The sequence below is a fragment of the Sorex fumeus genome, unplaced genomic scaffold, assembly GCF_029834395.1.
Source record: "Sorex fumeus unplaced genomic scaffold, SorFum_2.1 ptg000007l, whole genome shotgun sequence".
NCBI classification, from domain to species: domain Eukaryota; kingdom Metazoa; phylum Chordata; class Mammalia; order Eulipotyphla; family Soricidae; genus Sorex; species Sorex fumeus.
The window spans coordinates 11,663,814-11,685,840 of NW_026606064.1; the positions used below are offsets into that span (position 1 = coordinate 11,663,814).

The window sequence follows — 22,027 nt, forward strand, 5'->3', positions numbered from 1 at the left end:
TTGGACCGGATCGCTGGCACCACATACGGTCCCCTGAGCACTGCCAGGAGTGATCCCCAAGTGCAGAGCCAGGAGTCTATAAAAATTACTCAGAGTGGGGCTGGAGCGATAGCACAGCGGGTAGGGCATTTGCCTTGCATGCGGCCGACCTGGGTTCGATTCCCAGCATCACATATGGTCCCCCGAGTACTGCCAGGAGTAGTTCCTGAGTGCATGAGCCAAGAGTAACTCCTGTGCATCAACGGGTGTGACGCAAAAAGCAGCAGCAGCAACAACAACAACAACAACAACAACTACTACTACTACTACTACTACTCAGAGTAAGGGCCAGAGAGAGAGTCTAGCAGGGAGCAGGGGTTCCTCTTCCTCGAAAGCAGCATTACCAGGTGGTCAAAGAATTTCACTTTGGAGCAAATGTCACAACGAATGGAAATCACGGGATCTGTATATACACCCATGACCCGAACACACAACAGGAAGGCGGAAGCAACCCAAGTGTTCATTGTTGGGATGGCTGGATCCACACTAGGTGGCACAAACGCGCAGTGGGATTTCACTCAACCTTCAGAAGGAAGGCAATCCTTGTGCCGGCCACAAGACCGACGAACCCTGGAGACAACAGGTCAAGTGCAGTAAGCTGGTCCCAGAAAAGAGGAAAGATGACTGACTCCATCTCGGGAGGTGTCTGGGTGGCCAAATCCGCCTGGTCGGAAAGCAGAATACTAGCGGTCCGGGCAGGGCTGGAGCAAATGGAGAGCACTTGCTTCATGGGTTGGGAGTCTAAGTTTCGGAAAAGGAAGGAAGTTCAAGTGATGGGCGACAATGAAGTGAATTAATGCCACCGAATTAATGCCTGAAAATGATTTAAATGGCCATTTTAATCTTACCACTATTAAAAACTGACAGGCGAGGCCACGGCCACCATCAGCCTTGCCATGGTCAAAGTCTGCCCAGCACAGCTCTGCCCCGCTCCTTGACTAGAGTGGTGGGGAACATGGTTCCAGCACACCCGCCAGAGCCAGCGGATAGAAGTGATGGTGGTTGGTGATGACCGCAGACGCTGACGGTCTCGTTCTCCAGTGATGAAAGGGCGAGCACCTCCAATAACAATGCTTCAACTGTTCCCCCCAGGCCCTGACATCATTCTGCTGAGGTACCTATCTTGACCATGAGTCTTGCTGGAACCTCGGCTTAAGCGCCTGGGAGGAAAAGAGCGCAGGACTTGAACGGTGGACTAACATGACATTCACTGACGGAGGAAGGTGATTTTCTTCCGTTGCCAAGACAGCAGTGTTGCTGTGGAAACCACACAAAAACAGGGACCCTTAGCTGACACACACTCCACTCACCTGCACATAGATACCCTTGTTCTTATACTCTTCATGGAGGCACTGAGAGAAGAAATCGACAAAAGCCTGGAGGGGGGGGAGGGAGAAGAAAACACACACAGGACATTAATCTTCCTGATCGGTAGCCATAGAAACAAAAAAAATAACCATCTAACCATAAAATATGACAGCTTCTAATCACTCGTTGGATTCCAAATGCAAAAAAGAAAAAAAAAAAGGAAAAAAGAACTATTAAAAAAAAAAAAAGAACAAACCCCCAAATACCTCCGCTTCTCTCTCTACGGCCACCAAATTACATATTTTCTTACCCACATTTCAGTTCTGGATCAAATGTGGATTGAACTGGGAAAAGGCTCTTCTCTTCTGGTCATTTGAAATTCTTTTCCCCTCAGAAAATTGCTTTCCAAGAACCGTTTTATGATGTCACAAAGGATTCATTCCTTCTCCCCACTTGCCACTCAAACAGAAACCCGCTCTGAATTCTGCGGAACTCTGTTCTGTGGGGATTTCGCTGTCAGTGAAGAGAAGAAAAGAGCGAGCACCCTCAGGAGCCTCTGGGACGGCAAGATCCAAGACAAGGCTGACAAGAGTGTGACAGGACTCCTCCGAAAGTGACTTTAGGGTGGGGATCATTTTTCAAAAGACGAAACCCAGCTCAGATCCGAAGTCCCAAGTACTAATAATGCCCCTGCGGGGCCCCTTAATAAGTCTCGTGTCCTGGGAACAGAACAGATAAGAAGTTGGACTTCACCAATTCCTTCAAAAGCATGGGGCTCCTTTGAAATGTGCCTGCCGCACATCCCTGAGCTTAGCAACAATGGAGGCCTGTGGCCTGTGGGATGCAGGTTTCTTCCAAAGACAAGGTCACACTGTTCATAAGTCTTCCCAGTGGGCAGAATCAAGTGAAAAACAAGAAGGCGAGGGCTGGAGTGACAGCACAGTGGGGAGGGCATTTGCCTTGCACACGGCCGACCCGGGTTTGATTCCCAGCATCCCATATGGCCCGCGGAGCACCACCAGGAGTAATTCCTGAGTGCGTGAGCCAGGAGTGACCCCTGCACATCGCCGGGTGTGACCCAAAAAGCCAAAAAAAAACAAAAACAAAAACACAAAAACAAAACAAAACCAAAAAACCCAAGAAGGCGGGGTGGGGGTGGTGGGGAATGGCCCGTCACTTTCTTTCTCTAACATCCTGAAAAATTTTACACATTTGTTTGCTTTCCCCTAAAAGCTTATTGGATCTCAATATCTCAAGGCTGGCTACCATTTTAAAAGTGTCTTCTGTGTCACGATGGTATGTATGAAGATGGGGCCAGTAGACTAGCAGGCTATTAAGAGGAAATGTAGGGGTCAGAGTGACAGGACAGTGGGTAGGGCATTTGCCTGACATGTGGCCAACCCGGGTTCAATTCCTGGCATTCCATATGGTTCCCAGCACTGCCAGGAGTGATTTCTGAGTACAGAGCCAGGAGTAACCCCTGAGCATCACTGGTTGTGCCCCTTCCAAAAAAAAAAAAATAGACAAAAAGAGAAAAACACCTCTCTCCCCCAAATAACAGAAAATGTCAGCAACATACAATTATAAAGAGGTGAATAGCAATGACATAGAAAAACTATGACATCTTATAGAAAGTTGTGGAAAATTCTAAAGGTCTGTGTATTCTAGCAAATGTGGTCAAACAGTGGGCATTCTATGTTTACATCCTATATGTACACATTTATTCTGTTATGTGGGACAAAAGCAGCCATCTGTGGATCTGAGATCTTGGGAGCTGCCGTCTGCAAAGTTTATGTCAACCAGTTCCAGGTGCCAATGTCCCTTTCTTCCCAGTCCATTTGGAAACCACCAAGAACAGACCTTCAGGGTGGTGCTAGGCTCAATTCTCAGTGGAAGATTCTTCCTCTTTCTTAGGCTGACATGATTTACTAAAAAATGCCTCACCTTGGTTGCAGAGTAGATGGTCAGCATTGGGACAGGGTACATGCCACTGGCAGAGGAAATGTTCATAATCACACCCTTCGATCTAGAAGAGAGGGAAAGGAATCAAATCAGACACACAACTCTTGAGAAAGAGTTCTCTTACAGAGAATAACCAGAATGACCGCAGAGACTGGAGTGAAAGCACAGCGATGGGTGCGCGCCTTGCTCACGGCAGACCTGGGATCAACCCTCGATATCCCACGGGGGTCCCGAGTTCACCTGGAGTGGTTCCTGAGCCCAGACCCAGGAATAAGCTTGAAGCACCACGGGGTATGACTCCACAACCCAAAAAGAAACAAATGAGAGAGCGAGAGAAACTTAGTTTTTCCTACCACACATTTCTCCTTGCCCTCGTTGGCAAGTGGCACGTGACCAGCCGTCAGGGAACTTGCTGGACTCCCAGAGCTTTGCAACGAGACTGGATAGAGCCGGAGCTCCCGTGTGTGCTCCAATCCTTGGAGCTGTCTCCCTGACCCTCAGATAAGTGGCCTTTAATCTCAGAGCAAATCCCACTCGAGTGGGAAGTTAAGAGAAACACTGCTTGCCTCCACTGCAATCCTGAAGCCCTCCCCTCGCCTGAAGCCACATGCCCATAGGGGCCAGGTAGTGTTTCTGTCACTGTCCTCCCGCTGTTCATCGATTTCCTCGAGCGGGTCCAGTAACATCTCCATTGTGACACCTGTTACTGTGTTTGGCATATCGAATACGCCACGGGGAGCTTGCCAGGCTCTGCTGTGCGGGCGAGATACTCTCGGTAGCTTGCCGGGCTCTCCGAGAGGGGCGGAGGAATCCAACCCAGGTGGGCTGGGTCGGTCGCGTGCAAGGCAAACGCCTTACCCGCTGTGCTATTGCTCCAGCCCTTTAACTTTCGTGAAACCAGGAATTGTGTGTCCCTCCTTTATTAAGAGCAAGGGAAGAAAGTATCAGGCTGAGAAGCAGCTGCAGAAGTTTTTCACAGAGGCCAGCTCACTGCACCAGTGTGGGGATCCCGTCTCTGTTATGCAGGTTTGCTAGGGTGATGGTTGGGGGGAAGGGGCGACCCTGAACAAAAAGATACATATTTTATTCCAGTCCTTGTAGATAAAATAAAATGATAAGGTTTCCTGAAAGGAAAGTTTAATGTTATTAAACACGTTTAAAAAAATAATAACTCTTGGCTTCCTCAAAAGTGAAGCTCTGACTGCTTTACGGGTCGCCAAAGCAATGAATTCAACATGGGGAAACTCACAGAAAATAAAAGCTTCTGGGAGGGGGCAAAAATAAAAAAATAAAAAAAAAATCAAAAAGCAAAAAGAAAAAAAAAAGAAGGAAAGAGAGAAGGGAAGAAAGAGAGAGCAAAACTTCTTCCCCATTTTCAACATTAATCCAGATCGATAGCCAAGCCCACGTCACAACTCCGCAGACATGCTCTTTTTAATTGTTCACTCCTTGCAGCAACTGAGGTGTTTTTTGTCCCCCCTCAAATATCCTAGCCTAGCAGAAAATTTCTAGAATTTGTTTCAATTCAGAAAAGGGACTTTACTCAAAACACGGTATTTACACTCTAAAAATGCATGAACATAAATTCAAGCATAAAGCAAGAATGCACTGGCTCTTCTTAATAAGGGGAAAAAAAAAATAGCATTTAAAACTGCACCAAAGACAGGAGAGAAAATACCTCTCTATAAACTGCTGGAGAAAAAGCTCATGGATTTGTCAGTCTAGCACAAGCCTTCCCCTCCATCCTCCCCCCCACCCCAACCCCGCACCCACCAAATTGCATTCAATTCTCTTCCTTCTTTCCAAGCATAATAACCTTCAGCTTAGTTCTGTCTGAATCGTACATAACACACGGGTCTCGCCTCCTAATCCTTGTACTGTATACTGTATCTGGCTCTTATGCAGGGATGAGGGTGAACATCTGGGACTGCAGGGCACAAAGGACTCGTCTTTAAAACCAACGACCTTGCAGGGCTCTAATCCTCCATCTAAGCAGAATTTGTGACGTCAAAGCCAGTTTCCATGGCACAGCCGACTCCTGACAACTCTGTTCTATCAAGCAGAAGGACAAAATGGGCTGCGCTTAATTGCACACAGAAACAAACATAAAACCAAACCTGGTTAATCTCTCATTTTCCGGGGACCTGGGGAACAATTCTGAGACTGGAAGGTACATTAAGAATATCTGCAGAAGTTCCATAATGAAGACTCATGTTACTCATACTTTAGCGCGCTTCTAGTTTGTTATGACAAATGCCCAAATAAACAAGTACTATTTTCTGCGATACAACGTTCTTAATTCATCTCGCAGATGACTTGCTAACAGCCAAACAAGTGGTACACATTATTGAGACGTTCCCAGAACCCAAACACTGCAGAAACAAAGAAAACAATGCTGCTGATAAGGAAATACCTTTTTACGTAAACATGGTTAATTACTAGTCTCCCATCAGCCAAAGCTTAAACTCACCCAACCCTATACAAGACGGTACTTTGCATTTCTAGCTCTCTCCAAGCTCTGCTTTCTAGTAGAATTCTCTCTGAACTGTGCAATTCCCAATGGGAAGACTCTCCTCAACAGTCATTCTGGATTGGAAAATATTTGGGGGAAAAAAAATCCCCCCCCGCCAAATCTTTCTTTTTATGTAAACACCTCTGGAATATAGTCTGGTTGGTATGCTTATGCACAGCTCTGTAAGAACACTATTGTCCTAAAGAAAGGAAGGGGGAGTCACCGGTTCCTGCCTGCCACGGGCCCCTGACCACCATCACACACGGGGGCCCAGGGTCAGTCCCAAGGGCCTCTGAATGGCAGCTGAGGGAGACTGTGTGAGGTGTTCTACCTCTGGCCCTATCATACCAAGGAGTCACTGCCCTCTTGGAGTCACTGCTTTAACACAGAAAAGGCGGAACCATGTTGAAATAGGTATCATTCTCTCTCAGTCTCCCAAACACCCCCCTTCCTCAAAAAAAAAAAAAAGATCAAAACAGAGGGGCTGCAGAGTCAGGCAAGAATCCTGAGACACAGACATGGGGTATCTAATTAGAACCAGCCATCTGAACACATGACAGGGCTTACGGATGCAGTACAGAGACTGCATTGTGGGGGAAAGTTTGCAAACATTTGCCACCGCCTGCCCTGAAGCATCATAACATGTCATAATTCCACCTTAAGCAATACAGTATGAAAGAGGCTATTTTTAGCTTTCCCACGGTTGTTATGGCAACCACCTTCTGGCTCCAGCTGTACACAATGTTTATAATTCTAGGGAAGTGGGGGAAAGCAAGTTTTGCCCGCTAATGTAATTAGATGCTTTCTACCTCTATGGTAATAATACCTTAGTCTGATTAGAGATACTTGTTGAGCGATAGCCAGTTAGCCCAAGGCTACGGGTGCAGCAGCCGGGCTGAGAAGCTCATATATCTTGGGGAGAAGCAGGGAGAGACCACGCTGCAACACAAAGGCTCTTTAGGAAGGACAGAGACGGGAGGAAACCAGCCATCGGAGCCGTCACCCTCAAGGCTGGTGTAGGGTGGCTTAGAGGGCAGGCTCTAGCCAAACTGGGTGGAAGGTGTGATAAGCACAGAGTATATGCAACAAGGTGTAATAAACACAGAGTCTACATAACAATGTATAATAAACACAGTGTACACTAACATACTAACAAGGTGTCATAAACATAGAGTCTACATAACTATAATAAACACACAGTGTATAGGTATCAGGTGTAATAAACACACAGAGTATACTTAACAGGTGTAATAAACACAGAGGGTATAATGAGACTTAGGAGGTGTGAGCCAGAAGGCTTTTGGAGGATCTGGTTTTTTCCGTTCTGGTTTTGGGAGCGCACCCAGTGGTGCTTGGGGCTGCCTTCTGGCTCTGCACTCAGGGACCACTCCTGGCCAGGTTCCAGGCAATAAATGGGGTGCTGGGGTTTCAAACAGGGGTTGGTTGCCCTCCCCATGGCACTACCTCTCCGGTCTCTCCGTGTTTTCCTCTCTGCAAATCTTACAGAATTACTACTTGGTTTTACAAGGAATTGTCATCGTCTCATCCCTTCGGAACACACCTAAATTCCTCGTGCAAACCTTTCTGCTGGTCAGGAGTGGAGAAGCAGAAGCTGGGCATTGGCTGGGGAAAGCCCCCTGGCTTGGGCTGCCTGGGTGCAGGCTTCGGGGAGAAGGTTTTCCCGGGAATATCCCAGGAACGCTCTCCGCCCCCTCAGAATAGCAGGCAATTGAGTTAGTGATGGTGACTCAGGCAGACTTTTTAATCCCGATCTAAAGGAACCCCCACAACCCTGGAGAGAGAGAAATAAAAAGGGAATCGAGTGCAAAAGGCCTCCACCATGGATGACTCACGCGCCTCCGTGTGACTGGCCGCACACGTGACGCTGCCACGAAGATGTGGAGGCTAGGTTCATTAGTCACTTTAATGAATCTTGCCAAGGAAGGATTCTCCCTATAAATAGTCATGAGCGTGTGAGCTTGTGACTCACCTTTCCACCATGCCAGGCAGCACCAACTGTGTCATCTGAAAGAGAAAAACAAAACATGGGTGATGGCTGAGGAGGCCGGCAACAGACAGGAGAATCCACCCCCACGACAAAGGGTGACCGGGAAACCACCCGCTGTCCAGCGGGCTGACGTGAGACCTTCGGGACCCCTCGGCTGTGTCAAGGGCACAGAGAAAGGAATTCCAGGAAGCTCCTGGGGCTAATGAGGAACACTTGAGTGAGCATTGATAAAATCGGGCTGGCCCGAAAGGGAACACTGGTACGCAGAACCTGAAGAAGTAAGCGTTGAGGGTTTTTCAAAATGCAAGCGCAGGACGGACAGATGTCATCACAGGGAATTATCTGCCTGCAAAGAGGACTTTAAACTTTCTCCAGCCATCTTCTCCTATTGCAAGAGCCCCCCTGGAGAACCCCGTATTTAAGTACTGCATTGGCAAATGTTAGGTGTACCTTCACGTCCTCACAACTGCTAAGTAGCACGAGAAATGGATTTGTCTCGTTGATACAGAAGTTTGTGAGGAAAATGCCTTTAAAGCAAGGTTACCCAGGAGCTCCAGAAACCAACAAGGGGGAAAAAAAACCCACCTTTGTTTTTAAAGGGCATTATAATTGTTGACTAAATACAGGTTAAACAACGAGATACTACCTCCTAGACACTCCCCTAGAATATTGTAGATTATAAAGAGTTAAGACATGCACCCTTGTTAAATACTGAAGTTCGAATGGGAACTCTTCAGGCCAGAAAACAGGGCAGTGTTACGGCTTTTGCTTTTGAAGGCAATGACACCCACCCTCAACCAAGGACCAGAACACTTTCTGAGTACACCCCCAAAAGGAGCCCAGGAACGCTTTTGGTTTTTAGCCATCCCCAGTGGTGCTCTGGTCTCATTCCTGGTTCTGTGCTCAGGGATCACTCATGGCAGTATTGGGGGCCGGGGAGGGCATAAGCAGTGCCAGGGGACTGAAGTGGGGTCCGCAGCACGCGAGGCCAGCACTTTAACCCCTGTACTATCTCTCTGGCCTAAAGAACAGGAATTCTTGACTCCTTTAATCTCATCAATGCTCCAAGAACTGGAGGGGGCATGGGGGCATGTTTGTTTTTTTTTCCCCCCACCCCTCCTTTCAAGGGAAATTATGTGTTAATATTTCAACTTTCCTCTTACTAGATAGGACTGAGTAACAGAGGCAAAAGCACTGTGGGAGAGATGTAAGAAATTTGGGGGAGTAATAGGCTGGAATGTGGGTCTCTATCCAGCTGACACTCCCGTTGCTACATGTGAAGAAAGGTTGTTAACAGGGCAGAACAGAGGGGTAAGGGGCTTCACAGACCCCACTTGAATCTCTTGCATGCGGGAAATCCTGAGCACCACCAGGAATACGCAGAGCCAGGGGGAAGTCCCGAGTACAGCTCTGTGTGTGGCCCGGTGCCCCTTGCCCAAGAAAAATAAAAGTAAAGCTGAGAATACATGTATACACAAGGTCACTGTCACTGTCACTGTCCTCCCGTTGTTCATCATTTTGCTCGAGCGGGCCCAGTAACGTCTCCATTTGGAGACTTGTTGTTACTGTGTTTGGCATATCCAATATATCACGGGGAGCTTGCCAGGCTTTGCCATGCAGGCGACATAACTCTCGGTAGCTTGCGAGGCTCTCCGAGAGGGGCAGAGGACTCGAACTCGGGTCGGTCATGTTGGCTGTGTGCAAGGCAAACGCCCTACCCGCTGTGTTATCGCTCCAGCCCATATACAAGGTACAGGAATATAAATGTGATAGAGGGAGCTGAGCGGTTCACTACCTGTCGTTCACTCAGACCTACACTGTTCTCTCTATAAGAACAATGAAATTTAAAAAAAAAAAAAAAAGAAAGAAAAAGAAAAAAAAAAAACAGGAGCCCTAAGATATTGGTAACTACTCTGCCGGAATCTTGATTATCTTGCTTTTTTTTTAATCTGAGAGAAATAAATTTCAATCTCAGCCAAACCCAGATTCTAACATAATTGACCATTTGTGTTGATAAAGGTCAACCGATGTTAACATTCTACATCTTAAAAAAAGAAACAATCCCCAGAGCAAACTCAATCAGCAATGATGCTGCTGGCCGAGTGGCCTCAATATTTCCCAGTTTTACAAAACACAGCCTTGTTTCTGCTTTTTCTTCCGGTTTTGCCTGACCCAAATTCGGAATGTTCCCACTGGATCTCAAACCAAATTGTATGGAACTAAATCAAAGGAAAGGCAGATTTCAGAGCTTACCTTTCAACACAGTCACTCCTTTTCAGATTAAACAGTAATGATTGCAGATGTGCTTATAAGATTTGTCTTTTTCAGAGGCGCACACAAGCAAACGCTCCACGGGCAGCCCTGGATGCTTATGGCAAGCAGAGGACCTAGCCGGGGCTCTCAGTTCTAACCCCAGCCCTTCCCCTGATTGCCAGTGTGACCGACGTTAGTGCCTCTCCTCCTCCAGAGTCCTGATGTAATGAATGAAGAAGCCATTGCTCCGAATTGCCGAGAAGAGCATGGAGACAGGGCCGGAGACAGAGTACAGTGGGCAGGGCATCGTCTGCCTTGCATGCAGCTGGTGTGGATCCCCAGGAACTCAGAGGGCCCCCCACGCCCTGCCAGGAGTTATCCGTGGGTACAGAGCCAACAGGAAGCTCTGAGCACGGCTAGGCGTGGCCCCCAAACCAAAAAAAGAGCAACAACAACAAGAAAATGGGGGAGCAGGGGGTGGGGGGAGAGAGAAAGAAAGAAAGAAAGAAAGAAAGAAAGAAAGAAAGAAAGAAAGAAAGAAAGAAAGAAAGAAAGAACATGAGTCAATGGAAGCATCCAGAAGATCTGGGGAGTTGTGTCAGCATGCATGAGGTAGCTAGGCCTCTGCTGGGAAAGCTGAGAGTCCATGATACATGCCGAGGCCATGCAGGTCAACTCCGTATAGTTCCATCAATATGTAAAAATATTTCAGTGAGTACTTCCTCAGGGGAGTTAAATTGTTCTTTGCATTTTGCACAGCACAGGGCTTGAACCCAGAGTGCACCACGTGCAAAGCAGGTTTCTCCACCACTGTACCGCAGCCCTGGCCCCTGGAATCATTCTAATTTCATAACTGTTAAAAACAAAAACAAAAAACCACCAAACCTGATTTTTATACTGAAAAAGGGGCAAATGTTATGAACTGTAAGTTATTCCTCAATAAAGCTGGTCTTTAAAATCATTATAATAATTTTTCAGATAAGACAGAACTGGAATCACTCTATTCCACCTGGTGCTACTTGATCAAAAACCCAGGAGAAAACAACTCTCAAAGTTGCTCTATGCAAGTCAATTGACAGCCAGGGGCAACAAGAGGTAATGCAGGGCCTTTGTTCTGTTCTGCTAAGGCCAAGTTACGCAGTCAAGTCAGGATGGGTGGTTGGTGGAGCTGCCATCCAGCAGAACAGACCAGACCAAACCAAACCAAACCAAACAAAAAACAGGTCTTCCTAAGATGGTGCTGTGAGTGTAAAACTGACGGAGCAAAGGGCACAGATGATTAGTGACAATGTTAAGTTCTGGAAGAATAAACAGGAGTTCATCAAGCCCCCTCCCCAAAGGAAAAAAAAAACACAACAACAAACAATAACCAAAACTAAATGGAACAGAATCCACAAGGGAAAACAGCTGCAAGAAACTATAATTTAAGTTGGGAGAACTGATGATATTAAAAACAAAATCTTCATGCAGAATGAAGTCCATAAACAAGTGAAATAACAGGGGCTGGAGCTACAGTACAGTGGGCAGGATGCTGCGGCTGACCCGGGTTTGATTCCTGGCACTCCATATGGCCCCCTGAGCTTGGGCGCGAGTGATCACTCAGCACAGAACCAGGACTTAACTCCTAAACTCTGCTGGGTGTGGACCCAAAACAAAACAGACAACAGTAACAACAACAGTAACAGTAATAAAAGAAAGGCATTATTATATACGTCATGCGATTTGCATACATACCACATCACGCCAGTACAAACAAAGGCACACAGACTGGTTAATGGGGATGGACTATTTTATCAGAAGGACAGATCATACGCATTCTTAGCAGAGTTTGGAAACAGTTATTTAGCACATTTCACCAAGAGAACCACACTTCTTAGTTAATGTTTAATAAAGAAGTCCCAAAGCATTTTGAGCAAAGAAGCTATTATTCAGTTCCCCAAAGTCCTGACATCACTAGAATCAGGAGGAGCAAAGAAAACTTCAAACTCAAACAAACTGAATAAAACCCCTTGCTAATAAAAATGCTCTCACCCGGAAGTTTGGGGTGTGAGTGGGGGTTATAATTCATTGGCTTCTCCTTTTAAACTCTAACTTTAAATTATTTCTCTGTGCCATAAAATGGAACATCTTCTATGCAACACTGAGCCACCTGGGAAATGATATCTGAAATCAATATGCTTTTATAAAACTGATTAATGCTTTCATTAGACTTAGATTATCTTCTCTTTTAATCAGATTATGGGTCATAATAAATTCAACTTTAAACCTCCTTTATTTGGCTGTGCCTATACAAGTAATTCTTAAAATTGTATGTGTAAGCACAAAGATTTTGCAATGTTCACACCCAATTTCATTCTCTTTCACACCAAGACTGACACAGGATATTTTAACTGAGCTATTAGAGGTCTCGTGCTATTTTATGTGCCTTGGTTGGTATCTCGATATTTGGTTATTTATATCATATACGAAGCATTTCTATGAATGACTAACTGAACTCGATTTCACAGCTCACAAACTGTTTTGGAGTTATCTCAGAATGCTAATTTTAGAACATCTGCAGGTGATAATTGTTGTACCTGGAATTCTTTTTTGTTCTTCTCAAGATATGACTAAATTGTGTTTATCATAATTTATAAGTTCGGTGATTAAGAATATCAGTGAAGGGGGACCGGAGTGATAATACAGTGGGTAAGGCACTTGCCTTGAACATAGCTAACCCAGGTTCAATCCCTGGCAACCCGTATAGTTCCCCAGACCATTGCCAGGAGTAATTCCTGAACACACTGGTCATGGCCCCCCCAAAAAAACAAAAAAGAAAATCAGAAAAGGGCTAGGGATAACTCAGCACCGGAGCACTTACTCCACTTGCCTTGTGTGAGGCCTGGGTTCAACTCCTAGCATCACACAACACACACACACACACACACACACACACACACACACACACACACACCCTTATTAGAAAAATAGTAGGAAGCTTGGATTTTTTTTGGGGGGGGGGAATGGGAGTTTGGGAAAATTATCTTTATTAAAATGGTATTTAGGGGCTGGAGCGATAGCACAGCGGGTAGGGCGTTTGCCTTGCACGCAGCCAACATGGCCGACGCAGGTTCGATTCCCAGCATCCCATATGGTCCCCCGAGCACCGCCAGGAGCAATTCCTGAGTGCATGAGCCAGGAGTAACCCCTGAGCATCGCCGGGTGTGACCGAAAAAGCAAAAAAAATAAAATAAAATAAAATAAATAAAAAAAAGGTATTTATAGAACTGGAGAGATAGTACAGAGATTAAGACGCTTGCCTTTTGTGCAACGAGCCCAGGTTTAATCCCCATCATTACATACAATTTCCTGAGCACCACCAGGGGTTCCTCCTGAGCAGAGGCAAGAATTTGTTATTTATGTTAAACATTTAGTTATTTATGTTAAACATTTAGCAGTCAGTCTCCTGCCCCTGCGCCTGGCTGTTCCTCGCTGGGGTCCCTTGGAGGGGAGCGGGTTGAGCTTTCCTCCCCGCCCCGACCAGGGCTCCGGCAGCCGAAGACCTCCAGGACCAGCCACCACCATGCTGAGACCACTCTCCGCACACATGAAGGTACTGGCAGAGGGACAAAGCCACGCGGGTTCCGGGGCCGAGATCTCCAAGCCTACTCGGATTGGAGTCGAGCATCCTCCACCCAGATCCTCCAAATTCCAGTAGGCGGGGGTCACACCCACCACCTGGCCCCCTGACGCCGTGTAATCCCACCAACGGCCAAGACTCAGAGACTATAAAATCCAGCTCCCAGAACCACATCTTATCAGGACATCTTTTTATGATATCTTATTATCTCATTCCTACTCTGGACAAACCTGCAGGCTATCGAATATAGCCTGCCCACAGGGCAGAGTCTGGCAAACTCCCCGTGGTGCACCACATATGCCAAATACCAGTAACAATGATGGGTCTCATTCTCCTAAAGAGCCTTGAATATAATCTCAGGGCTAGGATGAAAGAGACGTTACTGGGGCTTGCTCGAGGCAATTGACGAATAACAGGATGATGAATGAATGAATGAATGAATTTAGTAGTTTTACTTCTATTTTAAAGTTAATCAATTAAGCATTTCTGCTTTACTTTCCAGTAGTATAGATATATAAAATATATAATGGGTATAGTCCCTTTTGGGTCTTGGGATAGTTTTTTGGTGCTTTTTTAAAAAAAAAAAGCATTTTATTTTTACAGTTTTGGGACTCAGGTTTTACTTATTAGAAAAACATTTTCCTATATACTGTATGTTTATTACACTCTTAATATAGACCTCTACACCCTGCTAAAAACATGATTCTATATGTAATCAAAACATAGCAGTCCCTACTTGTTATGCTTCCCACATTCGATTTAATTTTCTTTAATGTACTTTCCTCATCCAGCAGCTCTGTTTGAAAAAAATATTTTTTGTAATCATGGGGACTGAACCCAGGGCCCAATATATGCAACATCTCTACTGCTGAACTACAACTTCAGCCCAGGTGAGAATGCTTTCATACCCATAATGTCTCCGGTGAAGAACTCCCTTAAACCTTAGTTTTGTTTTGTTTGGGGTACGTACCTGGTGATGCTCAGGACATACTCCTGCTCTATGCTCAGGGATCACTACTGGCAGAGCTTGGGGAACCTATGTGGCATTGGGGATCAAACCCGGGTATGCCACGTGCAAGGTGTGCGTCTTACCTACATACCATTATTCTAGTCCCCACTATTTTTTATGAAGGCATCATTATTTTAAGTTATTCATAGTTGGGTTTCAGACAAATGATGTTCCCACGTCATTCTCATAACCAGGGTCAACTTCCCTCCACCAATGTCCCCTCTCACACCTCTGCCTGCCTCCTTGACAACCTACCCTTTTAAAAAATCTTATTTTCCCCTTACACTTTATATGAACACTGTGGTTTACAAGAAGGTAGGTTTTTATATGTCCTCCTCTATGTTAGGGCTATTTCTAAAATATATAGGAAACAAGGAGAGAGTTCTAAGGGGCCAGAGAAATAGTACAGTGGGTAGGGTGCCTGCCGCCTTGCAAGTGGCCCACCCAGGTTAGATCCCTGGCACCACATATGGCCCCCAGAGCCCCCCCCATGAGTGACCCCTAAGGACAGAGCCAGAATTAAATCCTGACCACTGCCGGTTGCGCCCCCATTCCCATTTAGTTGCTTTACACACAGACAACCCTAGCACTGTAGCACTGTCCTCCCGTTGTTCATAGATTTGCTCAAGTGGACCCAGTAACATTGCGAGACTTGTTACTGTTTTTGGTGTATCGAATACGTCACGGGTAGCTTGCCAGGCTTTGCTGTGCGGGCGAGATACTCTCCGTAGCTTGCCGGGCTCTCCGAGAAGGGCAGATGAATCAAATCTGGGTCGGCCGAGTGGGCTGCATGCAAGGCAAATGCCTTACCGCTGTGCTATCGTTCCAGCCAACCCTAACTTCCAGTTAACTTCCAGCACTGCGTATGGTTCCCCAAGCACCACCAGGGGTCACTCCTGAGCAATGAGCCAGGAATAGTCTGAGCATCACCAGCTATGGTCTCCAAACCCTTCAAATTAAAAATTTTTTCTTCTTAAAATTAATAAGTTCTTCCTGAAAGCAGATTAAAATTTGCTTAATAGGACCTTTACTGAATGAGAGCTTCAAATCCTTGCAGAAAAATTGAACTGTTTCCTATTTTGGCTGATATTTTCAGCGACAGTTTCTTTTGTCCTTACCACAGAATCAAAGGAGCAAAGGTGTGTGTGTGTGTGTATAGGTGAGTGTGTGTGTGTGTACATACACTACATATGTATAGATAATTCCTATTACACCTATCACATCACTTTGTATGTGATCTTTCATGAATGACAGCCCACTCAGAATGACTCCTGGGAGGGATGGGCAGTGAGAATTACTTTTGGGAAGAAATCAACTCTTCTCTTTCAAAGTGAAGTATTCCAGACAGGATATCCACAGCTATGGATATCCTGTCTGGAAAATAAGCTAGAATCCTATTTAGTGACACAAACAGTATCATTAGGTGATTGAGTTAAGTAACTCAATAATGCTTGAGAACGTTTCACTGCAACCTAACCATCTGTGGGCGGGATTAGAAATGACTTCCTTTCTTAGTGCTCTAAATATTTCTTATATTTTTAGCAACAGCATCTGATGACTTCTGTAATTAGAAAAGCCCTGAAAGTAATCTTACTTCTAAAAGAAATAACCACGAATGAAATCTCCCTTCTGACGTCTGCAGCATCAGTTAAATCTGGAGTTTCTAGACGGGACTCCGTTTCCTTCGCATAGCCGGTTCAGGTCTCCTCAGATTTCATCTTGGCATGAAACCCAATAACAGTGCACATATTTTTTCATCCTGCAACCCCTGGCATTTTTGGTCATCTCTGAGGGGAGAGAACAGCACCTCAAGAAAATGCCACTGCTTAGACCTTGGGAAGGAGAGCACAAAACTAAATGAAAAGGTCAACCTTCATGATAAATCAGTCATGCAGGAAACAGACTGTCACCATCATCACCATTATCTATGAACAGAAATGACAGTGGGACAATTTGCCCTGGCTCTGGGTAAAGCACTGAGAATTCTGCTTTAAGAACTCAACCCTGAAGATCACCTTGCCCTGCCCTCTACCCGACCTCTACTCTATCCTGCATGGAATAAGCAAGGGCTGAATTTGAGGGACTGAAAAGTGGTTTAAGCCTCACAGACTCTATAGAAGGAAAGAGAGAAAACGCCTTCACCAACTTCTCCATTGGGATCATTAACCATCATTTTCAAAACTGTCCTGTAATCCTACAAAGAGTCACATTAAAAAAAAAAAAGCAGCAACCATGCCCCTTTTGGAGAAATGAGACGACAACTCCGCTGAAGTTGTCAGAGCACACCTTTTCTTGGGCAAACTATGGGTTCTGCCCTGTGGTATGGAGAACAACAACTTAAAATCGGAACTTCTCAGGCTCTCCCGGGCGGGCCTGGCTAACAGAATGGCCACCAGCACTGGCTGTCCAGTAAGGAAGCTACTCTAAAAGGTCTGATTTGAAAGCAAGTTCTGAGAGTGCTGTGAGGTCACCAAGGACTGGTTGACTCCTCTTTATTGATGAACACACCTTTGTGTTGAGAGACTCCACAATCAACTGCCCTGGCCCCATTATTACATAACCTAAAACTTGGGTCCACACCATGAAAACAGTTTTTTTCAATTGTGACAACTTCTGAGTTGTTCTAGGTCCAAAGCATCCAACTGATGGGGGAGGGGGGGCATGCGGGGGGTGGATGTTTTTAGAACAGAGGACTGCATGGAAATTAGTAATGATCAATCTGTAAGTCATTAATTTATAAATTTGAAATGAAAATAAACCTTACACCAACATCCACCTGAAATAAGGGGAAAACTTTCTTATTAGTAAGACTGGTTTTATTTTATTTTATTTTTTTTGCTTTTTGGGTCACATCTGGCAATGCACAGGGGTTACTCTTGGCTCTTCACTCAGAAATTACTCCTGGCGGTGCTCGGGAGACCATATGGGATGCTGGGAATCGAACCCGGCTGTGTGCAAGGCAAATGCTCTACCTGCTGTGCTATTGCTCCAGCCCCTAATAAGACTTTCTTATATTATTGTTATTCATTATTTTATAATTAAGTACATTTTAAATTAACTGTCTTCCCGTTGTTCATCAATTTGCTCGAGCGGGCCCAGTAATGTCTCCATTGGAGAGTTTGTTGTTGCTGTGTCTGGCATATCGAATACGTCACGGGGAGCTTGCCAGGCTCTGCCGTGCGGGCGAGATACTCTCGGTAGCTTGCCGGGCTCTCCGAGAGGGGTGGAGGAATCGAACTCGGGTCGGCCATGTTGGCTGCGTGCAAGGCAAATGCCCTACCGCTGTGCTACTGCTCCCTAAATAAGGTGACTTTCCCCAAAACAAAGGGACAGACTTTGGGAAAGGAAAATACTGCTTAGAGTTCCCAAAGGCATTTCCATCCAGGTGCGAGGCATATTTCCTACATCTACTTTTACCGTAGCAGGAGAACCTCGGAACCACTCTAATGCTCACACTTTTGAAGGACAAATACTAGAGTGTGCCTTGCAGCTGGACAGACGCACTGTTTTGCAGTTATACTGGAAGTTGCTGATTACTACAAGACCCTAAGGGATAAAGGTACCCTGTTACTGAAAAATTTTAGGAGCCTAATTGCAAATCTACCCCAGAAGGATTAGAAACTCCTCAGGGTAGCCTGGAATGTTTTCCTTGGAAAAACCCTTGGCTTGGGGGTAAGTGGTGAAGTTGATTCTCTTCTTCCTGTCTGGAGTCTGGATATACTGTAGCACTGTCCTCCCGTTGTTCATTGATTTTGCTGGAAAGGGCACCAGTCAAGTCTCACAACAAATTGCGAGACTTGTTGTTACTGTTTTTTGCATATGGAATAGTCATGGGTAGCTTGCCAGGCTTTGCGGGCAAGATATTCTCGATAGCTTGCTGGGGTCTACGAGGGGGGCAGAGGAATCTAACCCAAGTTGACTGCGTGCAAGACTGTGCACCTTACCTGCTGTGCTATTGCTCCAAGCCTTCCTTCCTGTAATTTATGAATTTCTTAGTGCTGTCCATTTGAATTCTTGGGGCAGGGTGAAGGAATCATTTCCTTTTTTTTCCCCCTTAATTTTACTGAATCACTGTGAGATAGTTACAAGCTTTCATGTTTGGGTTATAATCACACAATGATGAAACACCCATCTCTCCACCAGTGCACATTCCCTACCACCAATAACCCTGGTATACTCCCCCTTTCCCACCCTCCCCCTGCCTCCATGGCAGACAATATTCCCCATACTCTCTACTTTTGGGCATTATGGTTTGCAATTCAGACAGGTTACATGTTTGGTCCTTTATCTACTTTCTGCACACATCTCTCATCCCGACCGATTCCTCCAGCCATCTTTTTCTTAGTGATCCCTTCTCTATTCCAGCTGCCTTCTCCCCTTTGCTCATGAGGCAGGCTTCCAGCTGTGGAGCAATCTATCTGTCCCATGTATCTACTATCCTTAGGAGTCAGCCTCATTTATGCTGTTTTATACTCCACAAATGAGTGCAATCCTTCTATGTCTGTTCCTCTCTTTCTGACTCATTTCACTTAGCATGATACCCCCGCCCCATGTCTATCCATTTATAAGCAAAGTTCATGACTTCATTTCTCCTAACAGCTGCATAGTATTCCACTGCGTAGAAGTACCAAAGTTTCTTCAACCAGTCATCTGTTCTAGGGCATTTGGGTTGTTTCCAGATTTGGGCTATTGTGAACAGTGCTGCAATGAACATATAGGTACAGATGTCATCTCTACTATGCTTTTTTACATCTTTGGGACATATTCCCAGAATTGGTATTGCGGGGTCATATGGAAGCTCAATTTCTAGTTTTTGAAGGACTGTTCATATTGTATTCCAGAAAGGCAGGACTAGTGGGCATTCCTACCAGAGGGGATCATTTACTAGCGTGACCCCCTAAATTATAATACAACTGCACCGCTGAATGGAGAGTTTCCCCACAAATTCCCAAATTAATGGAGGGCTCCCCCTACTGGTACTGCCAGAGGCAAATCCATTCAGCCAAACCACCCCCACTCCCCGCCCCCCCTTTACTGGCCAGAGATCCGCCCAGCCAGGCATGTTAGATCTACCCCACAGACAGCTTCTGTATGGGTGGCAAAGCACTAATAGAAAGGGGAAGGGGGTGGGGGGGAGGGATGAGCAAAAGCGGAGTAACAGTACAGCGGGGAGGGCGCTTGCCTTGCATGCAGCCAGCCCGGGTTCAATCCCTGGTACTCCACATGGTCCCCAGGGCACTGACTGCAGTGCTAGGGGTAAACCCTGAGCACCGTCAGGTGTTCCCCCACTACACACACACACACACACACACACACACACACACACACACACACACACACAAAGTAATCAAACAGCCTCATTCTCCAAGTGTTTTGATTTTAGAGAACCCTGGGGATTAAAAGGAGATTTAGCCAGTCATTCTCCCTCAACTCCATCTCCTCAGCCTGAGTAGGGTGAATACTTGCAGACACTCCCATGGAAGGAGAATGGAAATCCAAGTACCTAAAGGAGCCAAAGAGGCAACAGACTCTGGGGTTGGAGGCTGGGGCTGGGGAGAGCACTAAGGGATGAAACCTGGGGCCTCCTTCATGCAAGGCACGTCCTTCTATCCCTGAGCTACACCCCCAGCCCCAAGTAACAAATGAGTGCAATGGGGAAGCAATAGGGATTAGTGGGGACTTTGGTGATGAGGGCTGGGGGTGGGGGGTGGGGGTGACAGGCTGATTCACTCCTAAGCATCAGCAGCTACTCAGCACTAGTCAGCGCTGTTCAGCATGGAGCAAGGCGGGTCTCTGCTCCCATTTCACACTTTCCTTGAAGACTAGACATCCAGATGTGAAATTACCCCACTCCAGAAACACTGCTTGAGTCAATCCAAATATATTGCGGGGACACATCCAAATCACCGATTGGGGTGCAGCCAGTAAGGGTGTGTGCCTTCATTCCACTGCACTACTGGCAGAGCCAACTATCAGCAGGATCTCACATGGGGGGCCAGAAAGAAAGCTCAACTGACCAAGCACAGACGGTGCCGGCAGGAAGCCCAGGTTGATCCCGACCCGCTGTCACAGGAACCAGGAGAAGCCCCTGAGCACCACTGGGCATGGCCCCAAAGCCAGAAGCCAGGAACAAATGCGACAGTTGATCTAAATCCAGTCTTCGAGGGACACATACCAAGTGTAGGATTCCCAAAGAACTAGAGTTTTCAGGTGTCCTAGATCTCTCCTGGATGTGACCCTCCCCTCCATTCTGAGATGACCTACAAACGCCTTGGTCAGAGCCACTTGTCTTTCTCCTTGATGGGAACGGGGGCTTCCGTGTTCATGTGGAGGATTTTTTCCTGGTTTGGCAGTCCTGGAAGGCTACTCTCGGAATGGTGCTCAGCGGCCCCTGTGGTGCTGGGATCAAATCTCACATGTTGGGGCACAAAGTGCAGGGGGGGGGGGGGGCCAGGAATTCCCTCCCCCATGCCACGCATTTTTTTTTTTCCAATTCATGACTGAACCTAATAGTACAGAACAGGGAGCAATCGATACTCCCAGACCTGAAGTCATTCAGGGATTCTGGCTTGAAAATGCTGCAGATTAGGGGCACCAAGCTAGCACCAGTTCTGGTCATGAGGACAAGCTAGGGCCAGTCTTTCCTGGCATGGTTCAGCCAGTCATCCCGTCTCCGGTGGTTGCCTGAGAGTCACATGCCAGGCAACCAGACGCTGACTGGGAGTGTGTGCTCTCTTAGAGGTCTGTGCCCTTCCCCACTCACTGGCTGTGTACTGGGCTGCAGACACTCGTGCCTGTGTCCCGTGGCACCATGAGCCCCTACAAGCTTCAATACCCAGGTCAATTTTCACCTTCTTCTAAGTTACCCCGGGGCTTCAAACAGTCACTGCTAACCGAAACGCAGCCCTGGTGTTAGCCACAGGGCACAATCAACAAAGGGACAATAGAGGCATATTCGTCATAATACAGGACGGGGCTGGGGTTGGAGAGCTCAGCAAGTAGGGTACTTGCCGCAGCTGAGCTGGATTCAATCCCTGGCATCTCTTATGGTCTGCCAGGTGCTACCAGAACTGATCACTGTGTGTAGAGCCAGGAGTGAGCCCTGAGCACCGCTGGGTTTGACCCAAACAAACGAACAAAAGTGAACTAACAGAACAAGTTCAAAGCAACACAGGGGAACTCACAAATAAATCTCGCAGGAGAGCCACAAGCTGCAGAGATGACCCTAGAGGCTGTGCCAGGCTGAACTTCATCCAAGACAATTGGAGGTGGGCAGGCGAGTCCCTTTGCCCACCTCAACAGAACCCTGGCAACCGA

At 46.4% G+C, this 22,027-nt stretch overlaps 1 protein-coding gene across 1 annotated transcript in view; it reads right to left on the bottom strand.

Annotated features, from left to right (window-relative positions):
- Positions 1–22,027, bottom strand: part of HSD17B12 (hydroxysteroid 17-beta dehydrogenase 12) — a 144,477-nt gene that overhangs the window by 12,111 nt on the left and 110,339 nt on the right. The window contains exons 7-9 of the mRNA XM_056132849.1: positions 7,812–7,846; positions 3,292–3,373; positions 1,350–1,415 (exon numbers count right to left, since the gene is read on the bottom strand). Coding sequence (XP_055988824.1) covers positions 1,350–1,415; positions 3,292–3,373; positions 7,812–7,846 — 183 coding nt within the window. The remainder of the gene's footprint in view (positions 1–1,349; positions 1,416–3,291; positions 3,374–7,811; positions 7,847–22,027) is intronic.